The 16,557-nt window shown below is 36.8% G+C and overlaps 1 protein-coding gene across 9 annotated transcripts in view; it reads left to right on the top strand.

Annotated features, from left to right (window-relative positions):
- The window catches only part of SENP7 (SUMO specific peptidase 7), a 44,171-nt gene that overhangs the window by 18,750 nt on the left and 8,864 nt on the right, over nucleotides 1–16,557 (top strand). For 8 of the 9 annotated variants that reach the window (XM_071561400.1, XM_071561373.1, XM_071561391.1 and 5 more), the window contains 11 exons: nucleotides 2,602–2,717; nucleotides 3,488–3,663; nucleotides 4,479–4,833; nucleotides 5,389–5,540; nucleotides 6,406–6,552; nucleotides 8,012–8,045; nucleotides 8,825–8,998; nucleotides 10,526–10,788; nucleotides 11,792–11,925; nucleotides 13,123–13,239; nucleotides 14,721–14,840. In XM_071561400.1, the coding sequence (XP_071417501.1) occupies nucleotides 2,602–2,717; nucleotides 3,488–3,663; nucleotides 4,479–4,833; nucleotides 5,389–5,540; nucleotides 6,406–6,552; nucleotides 8,012–8,045; nucleotides 8,825–8,998; nucleotides 10,526–10,788; nucleotides 11,792–11,925; nucleotides 13,123–13,239; nucleotides 14,721–14,840 (1,788 nt within the window). The remainder of the gene's footprint in view (nucleotides 1–2,601; nucleotides 2,718–3,487; nucleotides 3,664–4,478; nucleotides 4,834–5,388; nucleotides 5,541–6,405; nucleotides 6,553–8,011; nucleotides 8,046–8,824; nucleotides 8,999–10,525; nucleotides 10,789–11,791; nucleotides 11,926–13,122; nucleotides 13,240–14,720; nucleotides 14,841–16,557) is intronic. The other variant, XM_071561382.1, reaches the window with a different exon arrangement.

Raw genomic sequence — 16,557 nt, 5'->3', positions numbered from 1 at the left:
AGATAAAATCACTTATTAGGCTGCTTCATTTTAAATAATATATTTGTTGCTAATAGTTTTCTGTAACTTATGTTTGAATGATGTGTGGGAGTTTGTTCATATTGTGTGTGTGTGCGGGATTGTTTGGTTTTGGGAGGCCTTTTGTGGTGTTTGTTTTTTAGTTTCTTTTACTGCAAAATCTTTTAGTATCTGATTTTTTTCACTTGGTCATGTTTTGGAAGATGGAAGGTAGTGGGTTTATAGGGAAGAAAACATGCACTCTTCTATTTAACTCTAAATCTGAAGAAATATATTGAGTTCTTTTTCAAGCTCATGTTTGGAGGGAGGGTGTTCACTTTTCTATTAAGCACAGTAATGGTTTGAACTATTAATTTTTTTCAGCAGTTGGTGTACTCAACTTGTTTTAGATTTGAAGTGGTTCATGGTTTGAATGGTTAATATTCTGTTCCTGCTACATGATTTTTAATGTATTTCGTAAGAGGCTTGTTATTAGCAGGAACCATCATTAGGATGATTTTTCACCCCTCTCCAGTCACCAGCCCTTTAGTGCAATGAATAATACATGGCAAATGGAGAATTTAGGAATTATTACAACAAAATCATGGCTTGATCCTGGTTACCTCTCTGTAAGTAAAATCTGTGCATTGGATACATTTGACACCGATTCTTTTGGGTTCTCTTCTTTCAGAGGAGAATAAAAGCTCCCCCCTTATAAAGGTTATGCATATAAATGTATATGGTCATACAGAGAGTCTTTTGTATCATCAAAGTAGCTAGAAGGCATGCTTTGTTTTCTTGAAAATTGTGCCAATTTCATGCCATTGAAATTTCAGATCAAGTCAAAGACTTGTATGTGATCAGAACAGGGTGGTAATAAGTTACCTTATATCTACCAGCTAGAACTTTCTGCAAGTTCCCTGTTTTCTGTCTTGCTGTTAATATTACAGAATTGGTAGATTTTGTATTGCTTATTCCCCGCAAGCCAATGTTGCAGCCCGATTAAGGTGGGCCTGAGTGACCACCTTACAGGTTTCGTTTTCACCTTAAAAGGACATGTTTCCAGCCTCAACCAATTGGAGTCAGACCACCGCACCTGGGGTGGGGTCACTTGAGGTCATATATACCCTGTGTTTTTGAATAAACTTGGGATTTGCTTTACATCACATTGGTGTGTGCGGTCCTCCTCTAGGCCTGGCGGCAACAAGCCAATGTAAAATGCATTTGTTTAAATCACCACTGACCTATCAGTATAACTAATGAGCCTGAGGTAGGTTTTGAATGTAGAGAAACTTAAGGTTTAAAGTATCTAAACTATTTTTTTCATGGCTGTTGGGAACACTTGATAGTATTTACTGCCATAGTTTCATAGGTGATACATAAATCCACTAAGGGGTGCATTAACTGAATTGCCAGCAAAGGTTGAAATTGCAAATAAAACGTGCAGAGCTTACGTATAAAGTAAGAATGTTTAAGGAAGCTTGAAAGCTAAAACATCCTGTTGAGATGCTTTCTATTGTTGAAATGCCTAAATTGTAATGTTGGCGTAAAACAAATGCTGAAACACACTTCATGGCTTTGTATGGGTTTTAAGGCAGTCAAATCTAGACAGCTGTTATGCATAAAAATATTTGATTTGGGAAAGAGATGTGGGTTCCGAAATTAAGTTTTCTGTAGTAAAGTTATTCTAGAACTACAGCTACTTGATCCATGGAAGAGTCTGTCTTGTTCAATATACAGTATCAATAATAGCACTTACTGATCACTTCTACTGTATATGGTCCTATTCATGGTTCTTTGTGAATGGAAAGATCATCAGTACTTTCTTCACAGTGCTTATATATGCTGTTCATCACTGTAGTATCAAAGCACTTTGGAAATCTCGGTCTTTACAGTATTCCCAAGGAGCAGCAACACTCTAATCTACAGATAGGCACTGAAGAGCATGCATCTGTTCGGAAGGTGTCCAGCAGTTTTGGCTGTCTAGTTAGAGAAGTCCATGGTTGGTGATGTTCTTTATGAGTCCATGCTTAGCTGTCAGTGATGTCAGTCATTGTGATGGACTCTTAATTCTTTGCAAGTTTAGACTGCAACATTCTGAGTTAGACACAAAAAACAACAAACACAAAATCTGTTTGGACTAGATACTGTGATCCTTTTCTCCCTTTCTCTTTAATGTTCCATCCTTCCCCACCTCCTTCAAAGTTACTGTTTCAGGCTCTTTCATGGAAACAGGTATTTGTATTTAAAATAATTTCTCCTTGCAGGATCTTACTCAGTGGGTTCCATTTGCAGATCTGAATCTAAGTTGAAAATACACTACATTGTCTCATTCTCACCATATTAATTACAACTGACTGTTGTTCTTTTTTTTCTTGTGTTCTTGTTGCAGTCACTCCTTACAACAAAATAGTATTTGTGTCTGATGTCAAGCATGTCATATTTTCATAACTTACACTTTTCAGGATCATCTGTTTCATTAACATTCTTAGGTCCACAAATTTATGAGAAAGGCAGAAGTTTGTGGTGTAACAAACTGTTGTTTCTGTTGGGATTTTTTTTCTTTCAAGATTAAAGATAAATCATAGTTAGTATTATTTGCAGGTCTGAACATTGCCTAAGAAAAACAGATGATGAACTGGGTAAACTGACCAAGGCCTCTAAGGAACCAATAAAAACGAATGCTGTCACGTTAAGAAGGCGGGAGCTGCAGAAGAAAGGTTTGTAGTGAGCAGTCATCTGGCATTTAAGTATGAATTTTGGAGAGTATTGGAATATTTTCCTTTTTTGGTTTGGTATTATAGGGAGAGTACAGAAAGAAAATAGGTGTTGCATGTGATGTGTGTGTTTCCTCAAAATGTAGTTTTTTACAGGTATGGTAAAATATATCAAATGCCTGGTTTTAAACAGAAATAAAGCTGTGGTAAAATAAACAAATAAATAACAAAGCTATCAGTGGAAGAAGAATTAAACTGAAGAAAGCCTCATTGCACTGTTATAATCCTGATTTTCTGAAAAGTCTTCTATAAAATCAAGAATGTAACTCATTAAGAATGTCCAAATGGTTTGAGAACCCTCCTAAAATGTTTATGCTATTTGACAATATTTGTATTTACTTCTGAAGAATTATAACCTCTATGCTCAGTCTCCAAGGATAATATACTGCCATTTTTTTACTGGTTAGTAATATTTCCAGATTAGAACAGGAAATTGAGAATATGGCATCTGGCAGAAGATTAAAGACTGTGAAATATGACATGCTAATTTTTACTTGGAAGAGAGCTAGGAATTTGGTTATACCCTTATCTTAAGTAATTATACAACAATAATATTCCTTCATTATTTTAGGGAATATGTTTTGGCAGCCACACACAATTAAAAAAGGAAAGAACTGTTGAAGATACTGTGGAAATTCTATGCATTTCATTTAAGACATATGAAGAAATGTAAAGGTTGCTAAGAATGATCTGTTAAATCACTTACTTTTTAGACACAGAAAACAAGCACTGTGATGAACTGGAGAAGAGGAGCAGACACATGAACAGCACTACTCGTAGTCAGAAGGAATTGGGCTCTTCTGATTCTGAGAAAAGGAAAAGAAGACACAGTGGCCCTATTTCTGATGATTGTGATGCACACATTCCAGAAAAATCACTTGCACTCTCTGTAAGTTGCACTTAATTTTAATGTATGTGTTTGTGTACATGCATGCACACACCCTTCAGAAGCAGCATTAGCAACATCCCAAATAATTATTCTAATAAGTAGGGTGTATTATACTGGTGTATTAGCAGGTTAGATATATTGAGGGAAAGTTCAGTGATGCAGCAAAAGGAGTGAGTAAATGTACTTCTGTCCACAACATCAGATCATGCTTATTGTAGCAAAAAGGTGTGAGGGGTGATCCTTCAAACAGGAGCAGGGATTACAACAATTTTGAAAATAAGACATCTAGGTGCTTAAGTGGAGCTTCTTTCACAGATGATATAGAATTAGGGACTATAGGGGCTTTAATACGAAAATTACCAATTGTACCTGGGGTTGTTGAAGTCTTGCAATGTCATCTTCCCTCTCATCAGTTTATTGTACTCTTCCCTAAAGTTTTATTCTTACCTGTCATAAGAATTTGCAAAACAAACAAACAAAACCACAAAAAACCAAAACAAACTACACCCCCTCCAACAGATAAACAAAAGACTGAGGGAATCAATCAAGTACAAAGTGTGATTTATATGCAACCAGTGTGAATGTGGGCCATAGTAAATTTTTAAAAGGTTGTCCCTTATGCCTTTATATAATAATAACCTTTGGAATATGAAGAGGGAGAAATTATCTTGAACTGAGTAGTGAATGTCGCTGTGTTAAGCTGTAGTTGTTTTGTTTTTTTTTTACACATAACTTAGTCTCAGTGTTCACTGATCACAACCATCTAGAAATGTCAAGAAATAAACTTACATCCTGCCTCTGATTCCTGTTTCTAGGAACAGCAAAGTTTGAGTTCAACCTGTGGTTGCAAAACACCCACTGAGGACAGACAAAATCCAGGATCTGATACGATTCTGGTGCTGGACTGTGTTCCTCAGCCATTAGAGAGAGACCATAAAGACACTTTCACCCACAGCCACTCAAGACCTGTGCACAGCTGCACACAGGAGTCTGGCTCAGAGCCTCTTCCCAGAAATTTGTCAGAGAAGCAGCTTTCTGCCACCAGTGAGGATGTGATTTTACCACAAGTTAGCACAATCAGGAAATTAAAGATGGACCCATCACAGTACCTGAGCAAGCTGCGGAACAGAATCTGCAGGGGTAATCAGCAACTTGTTTCCATTGACCCAAGTATGTACTGTGTCCGTGCTGCTGACAATCGCTGTTGGGACTCTTAGGTGCTAGAACTCGAGCCTGACTGACTAGTTGAAATGTGTGGAACAAAAGATTGAAGACAGATCATGTTGTGTGTAAAGCATTGTGCGGGTTACAGAACAGAGCCCAGTGTCAGAGGGTCTTGTACTTGAGAAACGGGATAGACAGCAAGATTTTAAAATTCCGATCTTTATTTTGTGGCTGATTTTGTGGCTATGAAAAGTTGAGCTTCTACTTCTTAATGATACTTAAGCTGAGAAAAAATATTATCTACTTTGAAACAGCTGAGTTGTGGCCTGTTTCTTTTCATAGCCAAATAATTTTGAGGATCTTGAATAAAAAATGTTCATAAAGTTACAAAGTGGTACTTGTTGTATACACTTTTGTGCATACAGATCTTGACTGATTTGGGCAATGTACTTTGGTATTAGATACTGCAAGAGAGAATTCTTTGCCTGTCTGAAATCCACAATGAAGGAAATATTCTCAAGTCTGTGTCTTGTAGTATATGTATACTTTTTTCCTCTTTAGTCATCCTTTCCAGTGATGATGAAGATGGACCTTCTGAACCACAATGCACAGAGCTGATGGAGGATAGTATTACTGAAATCAAAGAAACAGATCAACAGTCTGGCTTCTCAGCCAAGCAATCGGAAGACAACGTGGAAAGTCAGACAGGGCAGGTAGTCTAATTTTTGGTCTATATATTGTTATGCCAACCCTTTATTTCTACAATGAAATTTATTGTTTATTGTCTCAGCCACAAGCACAATTCTCTGGCTCTGAAGCTTTGGTGTTTCTGCAACTCATGGTGTATTTCCTGTTTTGAAAATAAACATTTGGAAATGTTTAATATCAGAAAACAGAAAGGATCAAGTAGTAACCTTACCTAGAAATAGACATGACGAAGATAGGTATGTGAAAAATTTGTTTTCACACAATGTTTTAAATTGATTGTAGTTTCTTGTTGTCAGCCAGTCCTATGTTGTAATTCAGTGCATGGAGAATTTCAAGGATCTTTGTTGACGACAGAGTAGGGTAAAGTTCCCTTTCCTGTGTGGCTATCAGTGAAACATGAATTTAGAACTAGTCGTAAAGGTTGTTGCCCCGTTTTGGACTTGATTAGCCTTGTGCTGGTAGCTTGGTCTGTATTTGCATTATCTCTGTAATCCTGAAACAAGTCAAAAGAGCCATTGCTGCCTCTGCTCACAGTTGCATAGTTTTGATCATAAGCATTGAATTGGATCCTGAACCACTGATACAAAAAGAGGGGTATTATTTTGTTGCTCCATGTGGGTTTTACTTGGCTCTGGATTAGTGAAGAGCACAGATCGTGTCATGGTGATGAAGGTGAAACAAGGTGTTGTTAGGCCTTTACAGATGTTGTCAGTAATGGATGTAATAACACTTGCAGCTTTTTAATATGGAATTTTTATATGGAATCTGGCTTTGGGAGTAAATTCTTACCAGCATGATGAAAAAATCCTAAGATTACAGGAGGGAAGTATCTAATTTAAAGCCCTGTAGTAAATGTACTTTTTCTTTCAGTTTTTAACAGAGTCAATTGAAGATAAATGTCTGATCACCTTACCTTCTGGAAGCACACATAGAAAACAGATGAACCTATCACTGGATGTTAAATTTGCTAGTCTATACATTGGGAAATATAAATGCCTATCAACAGGTCCTGCTAGGGTAAGTTTTTCTGTTATGGTGAAGTTTTGAGAATATTTAAAAACTAAAATTATGGTTAAGCAAAGCCGGTGATGCTTTGTGTGGAAGCACTGAGTTTTGATTGTTACTGCATCAAATTCCTTTGACTAAGCAATGAAATGTGTAGTTCATTACCTTGTGCATTTGGATTGCTGTCCGAAAAGGCAACTGACCTTCTGTGGCCACAGTTTTCAGAGGTAAAGGTTCTGTATAAACGCTGTACTTGAAGAGAAATCATAGTGAGGACGCTTTAAATGAATTCTTATAGAAAGTACTGGCCATATTAGTGGCCAATTCATGTCAGTTGGAAGAAACACCACTTACTTTTCTCAGAATTACTAATGATTTCGAATAAAGTAATCCATAATTATCAGAGGTCAGATATATAGTATGCTCTAATTTTGCCTTTTAACCAGAAAATTGCTTGTTTTGTGGCTTTAAAGAGCATAAAAACAGTACTAAACCATTAGTGCATAGGAAACATGCTACTCACTGGATGCAGAAACATAATTGAAGATGTCTATAAATGGAGCACCAGCTCCAGAAGTTTCAACAGGTCTTTGACCAGGTGCATTTTGTATATTGCAACTGAAAAAGGAATATTTGAAGTTGCATATCTTCTTTTGCTTTTGGTAAGACGTCTTGAAATCTTGGATTATAATAATAATAATTTCAGGTTTCCACAAAACAGCAGTTTTGTGCAGCAGTTCTCATGCAGCTGTGAAAACATTTCATGGAAATTTCCTAAATTAATAGGCCAAAATAATTTGAAGGATGAGTTGAAATAATTTTAGAATCGATGCTTCTGGTGTAAAGTAGACATTTTCCTCAGAAAACAACTTTGTACTTACTATGGTAATGTAGGAGAAACCTCATCTGTCATTGTGTGTGACAACCTTTTGTCACAGTGACAATAAAGCACTCTTTATTTAGCAAAGTCTCTGTGACAGAGCAGCAGTGCAAGTGGAATCTTTCAAGGCCTTTAAGTCAAAGATTGTTGTAAATAGCAGAGTAACACCCCAGTGTTGAACCATTTCTATTGTGTACTTAATTCAAATAGTGCACTTGACAGCCTGTCCTAGGTTGCTTTACCACCTTTTGTCCCAAGTGTTCATGTTCTTCTTAAGGAGCCCAAAGGCAGCTCTGCTTATTTGTCAGTGCATAGCATCTCTGCAAGTTACTTGCTGTCAGTGAAGTTCTGCAATATGTCTCTAGGAGTGTTGTTTTAGGTGAAATAGGCAATATGAATTCTCAAACTAGTCATATTTTACTTGGTAGTGTTAGGTTAATGGTGTTTGCCAACCTAAATGATTATATTATTATATTATTTTCAGTTTATTTGGCTATAAAAAAGATGCACAGGTATTGTAAAATTTGTATATTGTTTTAATAAATTTGTAAAAAGAAAATTAATTTATAATTTTTTTTACTCTTATTTCAGTTTACAACAAAGAATATTGTAATCCCAGTCCAGGGTAAGAGATTTTGTTTTTTTCTTCAGGGTTCTCTTAACTGTGTCTTTAAAGTATTGCATTAAAACACTAAATATATATTTCTGTTGTGAATAATTTATAATCTTATTTCCTTTCACAAAGACATTAGATAATTTTTACTTATTTACATTTTTCAATAAATATGTTTTGGTGTCTATAGTGTAAGCCTTATAACTTAGCAGTTTCCTGTACTTTTAAGGTGAACTTCTACTTTAATGGTCCTGCCTCCCATATTCCTGCATGTATTAGGTGCTGAACTGTAGTAAATATGATTGTGTATGTTTTTGAGGTCAAGCATTAATCTTTTCAGGTCATGGATTTATATCTTTAGGTTTATTAAACAAAAATGGACGAGTTCACTAAAGCTAAGAGGAATATAATTGTAGCTTTGCATTAAGTTTTTTTTCCAAAGATGATATGTGTTAGGAGGAGGTTTGCGAGCAGTTATGAATTAGATTGACTAAAAGCAAATAGGAGTTTATGATTTTCAGGGGTTTTTTTATATTTGTAGGTGTTAACTGTGGCTGTTTTGAGAAAAAACGAATTTTTTTTCAGGAAGAATCCCACAATTAGGTGTTACATAGTTTGATGTAACTGATTTAAGTATTGAATTATCAATATTTTATGTAATACCAGGAATAAAATCTATAAATACCATGTTAATAAACTCTGATCATACTTACGTCTAAGCATGTGATTACTATGACATGTATGACTATGGCTGTTAAAGGTATGGTTCTTTTAAATTCTGTTCTCTACAGTGGCTTTCAATAAGAACATTAAGCTGACAGTGAATACTCTGGATCTGAGAAGGTTTGGCTTGTGGAGAAGTGATGGTGGCTGTTCTTCAACAATGATCATTTTTCTTTGGTTGTCTGTGGATTATGTGGAAAACATTGAAACCCAGTTGGGAAAGTTAGTTATCAGCAAGCCATGTGAGTAATCTCTTTCCTTAAATGCAAAGGAAAGGTCCAATATTTGCTGTGTCCATAAAGTGGTTATTTTAAGTTGTATTTTTTGAATATGGAAGAAAGTTAAGTTGGTCAGTTTTACTTTTCTGAAATGTGTCACTGTACTTGCATTTGAAAGCAAAAATCTAACATAATGTGATTCCAAACCACTGCTATTTAATGTAAAGACCTCAAAAGACAGTTTAATTGTAATCTGTGTGAGAAAGCCCTTGTAACTAGGCTTGTATGTGAAGCATCCCTCCCTTTAAAATATATGGGATGTTTTACTTTTCCTTATTTTTGAGTTCTGAATATGCTAGACAAAAGACTTGGCAAGTGGTTGATGTTTGACAGGACTGCATTGGGCATTGCATTATTACTGAAGAAAATTTTCACTAAAGGCTAAATGGCTCTTTAGTCTTTACAGTGGCTTTATTTGTTTTTCAAGCATGAAGCTCTGTGGAACTGAGTATGAATTCTGCTCATATATTCAGAGTGGCACAATCATACAAGGTTTTTTACATAAGCAAAATCATTGACAAATAGCATCTACAAAAATTATGTCAGAGTTTAATAGTATGTATTACCTGTACAGTCACCACCTGTAAGAAGAAAAAGTATAAGTAATGTTAAATTAACATAAGGAATACAAGTAGTCTGAAGCAAAATACTGAGCCAAATTTTAGCAGAGAGCTACTTTTACTCGATGTAAGTCTGTTGAAGTTACTGGTAGCTTCTGTAGACACAGTTCCCAATGAAATAGTTGAATCTGAGTATGAAGCTGTGAGGCATTTTAATCTTGAGTTTATTTACCTTAGTTACGTTCTTGTTGGAGAAACCTGCTCTGCCTTCTTAGTGTGTTACAAGAAAATACAATGTGGTGTATCTGACAGCCTGAGAGGGGTCAGAGGAGTTCCTCACCTGGGAGAGTTAGAAAGGACTTTAATAAGAAGACAGAATAGGCTGTGCTGATCAGTGCACATAGCATGGCCAGACAAGTATAATGACCAGCAAAGTATTTAGATGTGACTAGTCTTTTTTATGCCCTTAGCCCTCTCTTTGGCCACAATTCTTCACTGAATCACCTGAATCCCTTCGTTGCCTGCCTGTAGTTTTTCCCTTAAGCAACCCATATTAAGTCCTTTGCAATCCCAAAATGCTCCTGCCTTGCATCCCATCACGTGAGCTGAACAACTCAGCAGCAACCTGTCAGTTCAGAAAGTGTGTTGGCATAGACTCATCTTGATGAGTTTCAGGTCTGGACCCTTGGGCTCAGACTTTCCTGGGACAGCCCTGGGAAGGGCCCAGATTGTATGTTGTCTTCACAGTCCTTAATTTGGGTTCCTACCTGTCATTTTGCTGCTGTGCTCCTTTGGTGGGTTGATGGCCCCTGTGATGAAGCTGGTGGGATATTATTTGGGCTCCCCTTCCTGCCATTGTCTCTCTGTGTTTCTTTGTGAGTATGCAGATAAGTTCTTATAGTTAATACTATCCATTCTCTCCTTTTTCCAGCCAAATCTAATGAATTTGTATTTCTTAAACTGTCTGAACCACTCTCAGAATGGGAAGAAGACAGGCTAACTGAACTGATAACAGGTGTGAGCAAGAAGAACAGAGCACCAGATCTTGCCGAGTTTTTGTCTTTGAAGCAAGCACTACCCTTGTTTAAGGATCTTTCTTCTGAAGAAAGCTCTTTCATGACTTACCATAAGGCTCTACTAAAGCAGTATATGCCAAAAGGGAATACTTCAGATGCTCATGAGCCTGCAGTTCAGGTTAGTGTGCAGCAGTTGCTTTTTTCATTAGCTGTCACACATTCTAGTAAATTTTAGATCACCCTTCTTTCTGAAACTGTATCTCAAAAAAATTAGTCACGATTGCTGCAGAATTTGTAGTCAGCTGGGCTGTCCCCACAGAGGGATAGTGTGTAGTCCTTATCAGTAAGTGGCAAGTACCAATGCTTTAGATTGACTCATGGCTGTGTATATTTACAACAGGGATTTTCTACCCTTCTGGAGTCTCCAGGGCAGCAAGTTGGGACTTAATCAAGTAATGAGTGATGGAGACATTTTTCATTTGAGCTGGAAGTGCAGCAGAGCTGTGTATGTTGCTTTCCAGATGCCTCTAGATATATTTGTGGAGTCTCCACAGCTTGAAATGCTGAATGATTCCTCAGGCTGCTGGGGAGATGTGTCTGTGCAAATTGATGTGTTGTCATAGTTTAATCTCTCTGAGAAGTCAATGTCTAAATCCAACCCCATATTGTTGTCACTTCAGAAATTACATATATTTGTTCCCACTAGTAAAAAGCGCAGACCAACAGATCAATATGATCCATGAAACTGGGGACTTAATAAGGGAGCCAGCCTGTTCAAATCTGGTTTGTTTTTCAGGCAAATTGTTTAAGGGCTGGATTTTCAAAACTTTCAAGCATACACAGCTCCTAGTAAGACAGTCTGATACTTGTCTCCATTCTTTCAGGTCGTGTTTCTTCTCCGAGACCAATTCTGGGTCACTTGGTTAAATAATGCTTGTAGAGTTTTACAGAGATTATGAACAAGGACCTGCCATAATTTTAAAAGATTAGTTACTTTTTTATTGCCTGAGCAGGGGCATGTTTGCCTAAATCCTGAAGTTTGCACTTCTGGTCTCCAGCAAGAGTGTTCTTCAGTGATGCAAGTTAATTCTGTGGGCTTTAGGCTTGGGTTTTGTTTGTTCTATGTATCAAGCTGTATAATGCTTTTTAATGTCATTATTGTTTGTGTTTTTTTCTGGTAGGAATCAAAACTAAAAGTGGTCAGGCCCAGTTATGCCCTTGCAAATAAGCAGAATAGTGGTTGCTATTCTATCTCTTTGTCATCCACACTGAATACAGAATGGAAAGAAGTAAGAGAAACAGGAGCAGTAAAGAAGTAAGTCATATTTCATATAAATGAGAAAGTGATAATAAAAGAAATTGAATACATAAATTGTTAGAATAAACCCCCTCACTTAACTACCATTCTCTAGCTGATTTGAAAGTGTTGTGTGAAAATTGCTCTAGAAATCTAAAATATCCCCAAATCTAAGGACAGTGATTCCTTTTCCATCCTAATAGTTACCAGACAAAATGGATGTGTTACAGGATGATAGAAAATCTCATAGAAATGAAAGAATACCTGAACTATGACTACAAGGTCACATCATGGGTAAATCAGTGGGGAGGGCAGGGACGTCATGGGTTCTGTGAGTGTCCATCTAAGTCCATCTTAGCAGAACTATTGCTAACTTAAGATGAGCCTTTTTTAAAATCTAAACAATGTTTTCTTTTATTGTGTCACACTATTTATAACTGGTTTGTCGTACAATTTACTTGTTAGTACTGGAGCTTGGTTAACAAAAGGCACTAGTGCAGCAGCGTGCTGGGAGAGCACTGACAGGCGTCAGTTCTATCTGCACGTGCCTTGTAGTCCTCATACTTTTAGTACAGCAAACAGTACTGGAGTAAACTTCTCTTATGAACTGTTGCCTTTTGCTGTCGCTGTTTTTAGTGACTATCACAGTTGGTTTTGTTTCTTCAACAGCAAATATGCTCAGTTCATGGTTCCAGTTAATTAATATTGTTTTTAGTCCAGAGCATTTTATGTACATTTTAAGTAGTAGTGGTAGAAGTAACTTGGGCAGTTTCAAACCACTTACAATGCGTGTGGTGCATGAGGTGTAAGCCCAAGTTCTCTGCCTGGAAATGTGAGAGTTCTTGTTGGACTCTTAATTAATAGAAAATCCCTGTTCATTCAGACCATTTGTCTCCTACGATTTCTTCACATTTTATATAGCCATTTGTCAACTACTTTTATCAAGAATAGGAAAACAAGATGGAAGTTAAAATAGTCTCCTTATCAAAAGTTTTTCTCAAAGTTTTATTGGGCATTGGGGTGAATATTCTTTTGTAACACTTAGCTATTGGAGAAAGAAATGATAAAGGACTTTAGAGTTAGCCAACAATTTTGAGAACTGCTGCCTTTAACAGGTTCTCTACAAAATCTTCTACATGTGAAACAGCCCTACTGAGAAGAATGTCATGTAAAACAGTTTATCACTGTTGTTATGACATGGTTTATGTTTTCTAGTTTAATTGTTTATCCACCCGCACCTGCAAAAGGAGGACTGGGAGTCACAAGAGAAGATCTAGAGTGCTTAGAATATGGAGAGTTTCTTAATGATGTCATCATTGATTTCTATCTTAAGTAAGTACCCTTCTTTCTGGATTTTGAATGTTACTGTAAATGTTGGTCACTAAACACAAGCATTTCAGAAGTAACAGTGTAATGAATTTGTATGTTGAACTTTTTAAAAAGCTTTTTTGTATTCTTAGCAGTTGCATTTTTATTTAATTGCATTTTTTTGTCCCTCTAAAGGGCTGGGATATAATCCAGACAGAATAACTGGAGGAAAAGAGCCTCTTGGTGACCTTACAGAACTGAAAGTGCTGGGCAGTGTTAAGTAGGCAGTTGAACAAAGTGGAGGGTCTGCGCTAGTATTTTATTTACTGAGTTTGCACGAAGTGGAGCATCCTCTGCTATTCTGTGCAATATCAGGCATTCTTCTCGTTCAGATCTCCGTGGAAAGGAACACAGCTAATACGTCTTGAGGCAGTTGTGCTTGGCCTAGGTACTTCATGCCATTCTGCTACAGTTGCTTGTGTGAAAGCAATTTTTCAAAAACTGACATTGTGGCCACCATTTATTTTCACTCTGCTGACTCAGACCTAAGAAGAATTCTGGTTCATTGAGGATTGTCAGCAAGAATTCCATTTTACTTGGTATCCAGATGGCTGCAGGAATCATGAGCAAAAGGAAGCCTTGTCTAGAGGAGTGGGAAAGATGTGTTACAAAGTGTTTCAATGGGTTTTTGTAGCAGACCCCGTTATGTTATGCCCTGAACTAGAAATAAATAATGCAGCATGGTCTTCTCAATAGCTGTAGCTTCATCTTGACAGAAGAAAAAGATTTAAATAAAAGAATAAAGAATGTAATGCAATCATTCAAGAAATTCCCCTACTTTTAAAATTTGTTAGAATTCCAACATCTCAATTTTCACTGTTTTACAAGCTGTATCTTGTATGACTGTTGCCCGAATCATCAGAGGAAGCTGGAGGTACCTTGTGTAGAGTAACTGCAACTATGAGAGCTTTAGCCTTCCAGGATGACAGAATAAACATTCAAGCTGATGTTTAGAGTGAAATTATCAGCAGTGAAGTAATGAAGTACTTGTAGAATATTTTACTTAACTTTCACATGCATAACCCATAGAAGTAAAACAGACAATGTATTGTACTGACCTTTGAATATTGTACTAAACATTTTGTACCTGCAGTATAGCACTCCATAGGTTTGTACTTGATCAGGTTTTCAAGCCTGCCTTAATTGCAACGGATAGATACCTAACTTTAAATTCAGAAACTTGAATACTGGGGCACAAAACTGGGACAAAAAATTACTGCATTCTTAGTAGTTGCTTGGCTGTTACACACTGATAACATCAACCCATGTGAATAGTTAAAACAGAGAGTGGAGAGACAAGTTTGGCATGATTAGTGGCTGTAAAGGCAACTGATAATAAGTATAACCTGAGTATGATAAGTCGTTAAAATAACTTTCCTTATTTTATCAATAATGCTCCTTTCTAGAAAAGGACTTTAATAATTTCCTTGTTTTTTGTTTGGTAGGTACCTCTTGCTGGAGAAGGCACCGAAACATCTTGCTGACCGTACACACATTTTTAGCAGTTTCTTCTATAAGTGCCTGACCAGGACAGAAAAAAACACTGAGGGGGATGTCAAAGTTTCGTAAGTTCATTTTAGATGCCATTATGACCAGAAATGAACTATCTATTGATGCCACTAGGAAGTTCTGCAGATCATTTACTAATTAGCACATAAAATAGTAATGAATGTTCTCGAAAGGATTAGTTGTTAACGGTTGTAATTCACAATTTAAGTGTACTGATGTTTGTCCTTAAAATCTGCATGTGATTCATACTGAATATGAAGGGAAATTTTATGCCCTTTCTCCAACTTAATCCGAATCTTTACTTCAGAAAGTTATTTATGTGTTTGTTATTTTTATCATAAACTCAGAGTTTTGCAAGACATGCATAATTTTAATAAATTATGCTTCTAATAATATTTTTAGATTTACCACATGTTTCATTTTACATATTGGTAGTAAACTATTGGCCAAGTTTTTAGTAAGAAAATTCCATTGCATACCAAGTTTAAACATGTGTTGTTTTAATATATGAGCACATTGACCTTGGAGAATTTCACAAAAAGATACTAACAGCTCAAGAACCCTGTATCACATTGTGTGTCCATTTAAACTGGTCTAACCAGGAGAAGCATTCCTAGAACACCTCCTGTTCTTTCTCAACACTGATGTTTGTGAGTGGAGCTTGCCCTGCCACTTAACATGCAGTGATGATCTGCCAATAACCTTCATTCTGTTTTCATAAAATCAGAGAATCATTTAGCTTGGAAAAGATCTCCAAGATCATCAAGTCAACTGTTAACCCAGCAGGGAGTTCATCGCTAAACCATATCCCTGGGCACAACACCTACATATCTTTTAAATACCCTGGGGGATGGTGATTCAGTTACTTCCCTGGGCAGCCTGTTCCAGTGCTTGACAACCCTTATGATGAAGAAATTTTTCCTGATAGCCAGTCTAAACCTTCCCTGAAACAACTCGAGGCTGTTGCCTCTTGTCCTGTTGCTTGTTACTAGGGCGAAGAGACCAACATCCCCCTCACTAAAACCTTCCAGGTTGTTATGGAGAGCAATAAGCTTATCATCAGTGAGCATCATCATTCAGCTTATATTGAAGGGATTTTTTGTTTCTCTATGAAGTGATTTTTCTTCTGTTATAAATAAGTCCACAGGTTTTTTATTCTCAGGGCAAACGAGACCACCTGCACACAGAGGTGTGTCACCTTGTTTGTCAGACAGTCACTGCTGGGTGAAAGCTGTGTTAAAAGGGAAGAAAATGCAATTTCTCTAATATTCTCAGACATGTCTTAAAAATTCATGGAACTGTATTTGAGAGGATACAGTTCCATGATTTTACTGTCTTCTGACTAAATGTTCTGAGGTGGAGACAGAAGTATCCATGTTAAGAATGTTAAGCCTTGACCTGGTTCCTTTTACAAGGCTGGACTGTCGATAATCTTGAGGAACAGGGATGGCACTCTTAATTTACCATATTTCAAGGTCTGTAGCTGCTCTGGATTAGGAGATAGCTTTGGAAATTCTAGTTTTGTGTTTGGGCTTAGATACTCACCAGGTGACTACAGGCGATTTGGGTTTTGTTTATTAGTTTATGTGGGGTTTTTTTTTGATGAATGCGTAGTGAAAAACTGGGCTCTGCATTGTTATAAATGAAATGAATCTCAACTGATGTAGCTACTTAAAGACCCTTTGCTTCACTTTGTTCATACTACTCAGGCATTAGATTGAGAAAGCTCCTTTTATAGGTGTAAAGAGGCCAGTTCCCAGTCCTTCCAGATTC

The sequence above is a fragment of the Pithys albifrons genome, chromosome 1 (assembly GCF_047495875.1).
Source record: "Pithys albifrons albifrons isolate INPA30051 chromosome 1, PitAlb_v1, whole genome shotgun sequence".
Classification (NCBI taxonomy): domain Eukaryota; kingdom Metazoa; phylum Chordata; class Aves; order Passeriformes; family Thamnophilidae; genus Pithys; species Pithys albifrons.
Note: the sequence above shows the minus strand (reverse complement) of the source record. Positions and strands in the feature narration are given on the sequence as shown.